The sequence below is a fragment of the Hippocampus bargibanti genome, linkage group LG10, assembly GCF_051943395.1.
Source record: "Hippocampus bargibanti isolate YZ-2025 linkage group LG10, ASM5194339v1, whole genome shotgun sequence".
Lineage (NCBI taxonomy): Eukaryota > Metazoa > Chordata > Actinopteri > Syngnathiformes > Syngnathidae > Hippocampus > Hippocampus bargibanti.
The window spans coordinates 13,684,261-13,691,257 of NC_142743.1; the positions used below are offsets into that span (position 1 = coordinate 13,684,261).

General features: G+C 40.8%; 1 protein-coding gene across 1 annotated transcript; it reads right to left on the bottom strand.

Moving 5' to 3' along the window:
* Window positions 1–757: 757 nt before the first annotated feature.
* Window positions 758–6,186, bottom strand: fgg (fibrinogen gamma chain). The gene is made up of 9 exons (XM_089005960.1): window positions 6,031–6,186; window positions 5,178–5,246; window positions 4,914–5,100; window positions 3,818–3,902; window positions 3,511–3,641; window positions 2,041–2,174; window positions 1,578–1,762; window positions 1,097–1,374; window positions 758–989 (listed from the first exon to the last, which is right to left on the bottom strand). The coding sequence occupies exons 1-9, from the start codon at window positions 6,088–6,090 to the stop codon at window positions 811–813; spliced, it is 1,308 nt and encodes a 435-aa protein (XP_088862086.1). The 5' UTR covers window positions 6,091–6,186; the 3' UTR covers window positions 758–810.
* Between the last annotated feature and the right edge of the window lie 811 nt (window positions 6,187–6,997).

The window sequence follows — 6,997 nt, forward strand, 5'->3', positions numbered from 1 at the left end:
TTTTTATTATTCTATTCCAGAACATACATACTAGGTTAATTATTTCTGGTATTTTTGTCGCGGGTTAATTTGTGAGTCGTCAGTTCAAAGTTTGGTGTACTCAATGTACAAACGCATGTTTGCCAATTAATGGTTAACCGAATCAAGAAAAGACCCAAAAGCAACATAATTGTTTTGCCTTCTGAATGAAACTCAAAATAAGCTTCGCGAAACACCTACACAGACTATGATGTATGGATCAAAATGGGCCGTAGCACAAAGAAAACTACAGACACTCCCCAACTTACAAACAAGGTACGTTCCGAGTGGTCGTCCGTAAGGTGAATTTGTTTGTAAGTTGCTTCATTGTTATACTTTGTATGGAATGTATGTTTAAGGCTGATATAAGTATGTTTTAGATTCATACAAGTAACCTGTATTGGTTTGTACTGAAAAATAAACATTGAATAAAATATATGCTCTATAAAGATATGTACATGTACAACTGGAGAGAATACTACATGTAAGAGAGAAAGAGAGAGACACACACAGTATGTACATCTACGTGAGAACATAAATACAATCAAGTTTAACTTTACAATACAAAATCTAACAAACACCATCCCTGTCCAAACATTTTTTTCGACGTACCCGCAAAAATGTTCGTATGTACCGTTGTTCGTAACTTGAATGTTTGTAAGTAGAGAGCGTCTGTATTCAGATAATGCAAAATTGGTTCCGGAAATCCAACCGAGGAAATGATTTTCAGATGATCAAGTATTGGGACAAAAACAACACTTTATTCTGAGCTTCCAACAATAACGATTATTTTTAAACCACTCCAAACTGCTTCACGCCCGCCTGCTGCCCCCCACCTGCCGCGATTCGCGTTACGGGGATGATCTTCATGGTGGTCTCCTTCAGGGAGTACCAGCGGTTGTGCCACGTCACCCAGATGATTCCGTTGTCGTAGCCGAATTCGCCGGCGTCCTTTTCAGTGTAGCGTCCACCTGCGTGAGGGTAAAGCGCCACATTTTAGGCGAACTACGTATGATGGCACACTCTGGGCAGGGCGGGACTACTTTTTTGCGACCGACGGCGTCCAGTCATAACTCACCCTGGTAGTATTTGCCGTTTAAATGGGCGGCGTGGCAGCGGTTCATCCACCAGCCCGAGCCGTCCTGCAGGGCGCAGTTGCCGTCGTATTTGTCGTTGTCTTTGTCGAAGGTGCTGAACTGCATGCCGTTGTGCGAGGTGAAGAACTTGTCGCTGGGGTCGTCGCCAAAGTCAAAGCCGTTGAAGGCGTCGCCGGCGTCGCCGCCAAAGTAGTAGCCGTACGTCAGGCGGTACATGTCCACCTCCGGCGCGACTCGGAACATGGCGTAGTCGGCGTACCTAGAAGGCGAGTTCGGAGGAGGCGCGTGTTTTGCTTTGGCGTTATCGCTTGTCATGTTTGCGCGGGTGAGGAGGTCAGTTAAAAAAATGTGTTAAAAGTATTCGGGAGGGGTTGTGTGTTGTTGTTTCTCCCCTCAAAGGTTTTGGCCGAAATTTTTTCTCGAACAGCTTAGTAAAATGACTAAAATGAAAATTGCGCTTACCTTTTGTTGCCCTCCCAATCGACCAGCTCTATCCTGAGCACCATGGGGATGCTACTGCTCACGGACAGAAGGTGGATCTTCTCATTACCCAGCCAGAACTCAGTGCTGTCGTCGGGGGACAGGTAACCGAAGCCCTCCTTGTACTGGATCCAGTCCTTGTGGAAGTCCACGCTGCCGTCCTGTCTCTACAGATGCGAACAAAGATGCTCACTCGGGCCGTTTGAATAGCATCGACCAAACGCCGGTTAATGCCAACATGGTTTGCTTTGATCCCGTATCGTCAGGGAAAGGATTTATTTTTAAAAACCAAACATAATGGTTTGCTTCAGTACTGTACCGTCGTGTCACTTTTAAGTTAAGCTAAGATGTATTTTGCTTTGATAGAGTTCTGAAATATGTGAGTGGTGACATTCCGTCACGTCATGGTGTGTGTGTACGTGTTACGGTTCGGGAAGATACGAACCCGCTGGATGACGGTGAAGCCGCGGCCAAAGCTGTCAATCTCGCAGTACACCGGGAACTGTTGGGTCGCTTGGGCCGGTTTGACATAGTAAATTCCGCTGATTGTGGCGCCTTTGTTGGCGATATCCTGGCAATCTGATGCAAAGAAACAAAATCGATAAAAGCATCATGTCAGCAATGTTAAAAAGGCATGAAATAATTAACTCATTCACTGCCATTCACAAATGTATTTGTGAATTGAAAATATGATGTTGAGCGCCATTCCCAAATTTGTTCAGGTTTTGTCTTTTCATGCTTCGGTGCCGATAAAGCGCTGGCCATGGCCTCTGGTAATGTTTTTTTCCTTCCACAAGGGTGCAGCCAGCATTTCCCATTTTTTCCATGTTAGCGCTTTGTTACAGCTTCAGCTTTTGTTAAAGCGCTATATAAACCAACATGTATGCGTTGCATGATATTTTGGAAAGCCACCCTCATTTCAAGCTCATATAACTTCAGAACCAAAACATTTAGGAGTTAACTCTTTTTTCTGATGAAAGAACAGAGTCTAAGGTTTCTTACGCTGCATTGAATGTTTATGTCATCCTAAAACTCAATATTCTGTGGGTCGTGCAATTTGAGTGACAATGACAAATACCCTGGCACTGGAGTGGACACATTTTTTCACATTCTGGCAGTGAACGAGTTAATTAATCTCGCACTATGGTATGACATGAAACACAAAAAAAAGGATTTTGAAATGATCATTTTTGCCTTTTACTTTTAACAAATGCAAAAATAAAATGGATAAATAATATCTTAGCATTTGTTTAATTCTTCTTCTTCTTCTCCTTTCGGCTTTTCCCTTCAAGGGGTCGCCACAGCAAATCAGTGTCTTCCATCTTTAGAGGTTTGATCTGCATGTTTGTTTTGGCCAAGCTTTTACGTCGGATGCCCTTCCTGACACAGCCCTCTGTATTTATGCGGGCTTGGGACTGGCACAAGAAGACATATGTCCCTTTGTGGCTACAGAACAAGCAACTCGCTCAGTAAAAGGCTCCCTAACACAAAATGTTAATGGGAAAAACTGTATAAGAATAATAATTTTCAACAATCATAAGGAAATGCAGTATTAAATCAAGTAAGAAATTGCCGACTAAATATTCCTTGAGTAAAAAAAAATATATTCCAGAATTTTTTGGGGGTAATTTTACTTGAAAATTGTTTACCCCCCACACACACTCCCCCTCGCCTATTAACATTCCGGAAACGCAAATTTATCACAGAATTAATATTTTACTCGCTTTTAATTTGAAATTCCCAACAGTCATAAACGAGACAGTGTTTGTTCCTGCTACTTAAAAAAATGTGGTTTGTTGACCCCCTCCATCGATGTCCCGAATGTACAGTATTGACTTTTCTGCCGCTGACTAAACACCGAACGGCACACAAATAATCTAAAGGTCATCTTTTGGGAGGGGAGGGGGGTTTGTACCTGTTCCTGTGGTGGGCTGAATGTCAACACTGTCCTTGCAGGGTTCGCTGCACGTCGTCTGCAGCTGAATGGAGAGCGTTTTCAAGTCTGCCATCCTCCTCTCGTTGGCGGCGACCGCATCCTGCAGTTGGCTGTGGCGGGAAACGGGGGAGGGGTAGGTGGACGCGGACAAAAATTGGTTGAATCAACAGGACGGTGTGGCAGAATATTATGTCCTCCTCTGTGGCAAATATATTTACGGCTAAAGACAAAAAAATATTGTTGTACCAATAAAACAAACAGAAATGTAGAACGGAGTCAAACTTACAAGATTTGCTTCTCTTGTTCAATGATGGTCCTCTCAAAGCGGATGACGTCTTCCAGCATATTGGACGACTTTTGGAAGAAGACATCTGGAAAGACAAGTGTGGCGTGTCAAACGTGACGTTTAACTCATTAACTGCCAGCTGATCTTCTTTCATCAGAAAAAAAGACTAAATTCCTAAATGATATGGGTCTGGAGTTATCTGCGCTTGAAATGAGGGCAGCTGTCCAAAATACAAGACAATAAATACATATTGGTTTATATACCGTTTTAACAAAAGCTGAAGCTGGAATAAGGCGCTAACATGAAAAAAAAAGGAAATATTGCCGCCTTGTGGAAAAGTTAAAACATTGCCAAAGACTTGCGCTTTATCGGCACCCAAGCATGAAAAACCAAAACCCGGATAAATTCGGGAATGGCGCTCGACGTCATATTTGGAAATCGATGGATGAAAATAAATATAAACTAAAAAATAAAATCTAAAATAAATATAATAATTGGACGAATCTGACTTAATATGACATGAAAACAAAATTGTCCATGTGCTTCGCATGAAGAAAAAAAAAATCACACTTTCAAGGTGAATATTGCCTATGTCAAGCTGAATCCTGTCACAATGTATTATTTTTGCAGATTTATTTATTCATTTTTCCCCTAAATTTATATGCCCTCTTTGACAATGCGACATTCATGGTTGACATGGAGGACCACACATCCTCTTGGCAGGGGATAAAGAATATATGCCTTGCGTCAATATTTTATTGCACGTTTATTATTTAGAGTTCTTTGGCATGAAGTGTAATAATAATAATAATAATAATAATAATAATAATAATACATTTAATTTCTAAGCGCCTTTCAAAACTCTCGAGGACACTTTACAGTCACTGGATTTTTTTTTTGTGCGGGTGAGCAGCGGCAGCCATTCGTGCCAGCGTTCACTCTACCCGTAAGTAACACAGCAGCAAAGTTCTGAAATGAAGAGGAAACCCCATTGATGCTAATTGTTAGCCTGCATGCCTATAAAATTTCTCATTGTACGTTAGCATTCAGGCGTAAAGTGGATATGTTGAGTTTGACAGTACGATGAGCAACCGACCTGGCTGGATGTTCTTCTGGACTATTTGGATGCTGTCTTTCATGGAGATGACCCGTTCTTGAGCTCCCTCTGTCAGGTTGTGGATGCTGTCCAGCTCTTTTTGCAGATGGTCCAAACGGTCGTGGGCGCTGGATGTGTATCTGTGCATGTAGTCGGCCACGCCGCACGTCGTGGGGCAGTACTTGCCCTGCAACGACGACACGGCGCGTTGGTGATGCTGACGACGGTTCGGGACCCGGCGGGCGGATCTGGACGAGTACTCACAAAGCCGTCGTTGGGGTGGCACGTCATGCTGTTGTCATTTCTGACGCCGATGTTATCTCCTCGGATTTGCTAAAAAAACAAAGAAATAAAATGAAGAAGAGAGCTCTGTTCCATTTGTCGCTTGAAAAATATTTTGAGGGGACATGGGAGGGTTTTTTTTTTGTAGCACTGAAATATGTGAAAAAGTAATTCCTTCAAACTTTGTTTTAAAAATTAAATTCTGAGAAAATGTATTTTCCATGTAGTCCAGATTTTTTTCCAGACTGAAAATGTATTAAAAACTCAGTATTTTGTTTCATTACTCATTAACTCATTCATTACTATTTAATTTATTTATTTATTATTATTAATTATTATTTTTAATAATAATTTATTTATTATTTTTATTATTATTAAACATTTAATTTAATTAATTACTCATAAAAAATATATACATTCCTTATTTTTTTGACAACTGTGATATTTTAAAAGTTAAATAAAACTTACAATATAGAGTTTTCCAACCAATGAAACGCCAATTTGCCGGAGAGAGAGGGGAGCCTCTGCGTGTTCACACGCCACCATCTTATACTTATATACTTTTTTGCTTTTAAATATGAACTTTCTGTGTTCAATAAAAAGATTGCAATAAAACAAAAAATGTAGAACCCAAAAAGGGACTAAAAAAGCAACAACAACAAAAAATTCAGCCAGACTGTTTCATAAAAAACAAATTCTGAGGGGGAAAAAAACAGCCTCCATTTTTCCTTCGAAAATTAAAAGCAACTTTTGTTTTGTCAAAAATAAGCATCATTAATTTTTTATCCTCCCCTAACCCCAGAACGATGAAAAAAAGGCAAATTTTTGGACTTACGGCCGACGCCATGGAGAAAAGCAAAACAAGCCCGGCGTGGGCCACCACTGATGAGGCCATTTTGGTTCGTGGTCTCAGTCCCTTTCGCTGAGTGTGAAGCTGTCCTCCTCACTGCCACAGCGTATTTATCGGGGACAAGGTCCTCTGTCTAATATTTGAGGAGAGGTTCAAACGTCAACACAAAACGCACGCACACCGACAATGACTCAAACGCCCACTCGGATCATTTCCCAGATTTGACTTGTGTTGATGTTCTCGCTCACCGAGTCGGAGATGCTCGATTTTCCGTTTCATCATCGCTATTAAATATGCTCTTCATTTTTTTTAACTCATTCACCGCCATTCACAAATGTATTCATGAATTTAAAATATTACGTAGAGCGCCATTGCCGAATTTGTTCGGGTTTTGTTTTTTCTTGTGTGGGTGCCGATAAAGCGCTTGCCATGACCTCTAGCAATGTTTTTTCCCTTCCACAAGGGGCAGCATTTCCCTTTTTTCCATGTTAGCGCTTTGTTCCAACTTCAGCTGTTGTTCAAGCACTATATAAACCAATGTGTATGTATTGCATTGTATTTTGGACAGCCACCCTCATTTCAAGCTCATATAACTTAAGACCGATATCATTTGGGAATTAACTATATTTTTTTTTTGGGGGGGGGGGGGTGAAAGAAGAGAGGCTAAGGTTTCTTATGTGGCATTGGGTGTTAATGTAGTCCCAAACTCAATATTCTGTGGGTGATGGAATTTGAGTGACAATGTAAAATAAACAAACAAACAAACAAACAAACAAACAAACAAACAAACAAATAAATAAAAACCACATGTAACATTATAAAAAGAACTAGAGATAAAACTATATAGCGACCCATTTCTGCACATGTCTGGCAGTGAATGAGTTAATTCTGATGATCAACAAGAAATATTTGGAAAGCAAGGAACACTGGGAATACACGGTCGTGGTACAGT

Coding starts and splice junctions, on each gene's coding strand:
- fgg (XM_089005960.1), bottom strand. CDS start 6,090: ATGGCCTCATCAGTGGTGGCCCACGCCGGGCTTGTTTTGCTTTTCTCC. Junction 5,101..5,177: donor GCCACCCCAACGACGGCTTT/GTGAGTACTCGT, acceptor TCGTCGTTGCAG/GGCAAGTACTGCCCCACGAC. Junction 990..1,096: donor AAACGGCAAATACTACCAGG/GTGAGTTATGAC, acceptor ACCCTCACGCAG/GTGGACGCTACACTGAAAAG.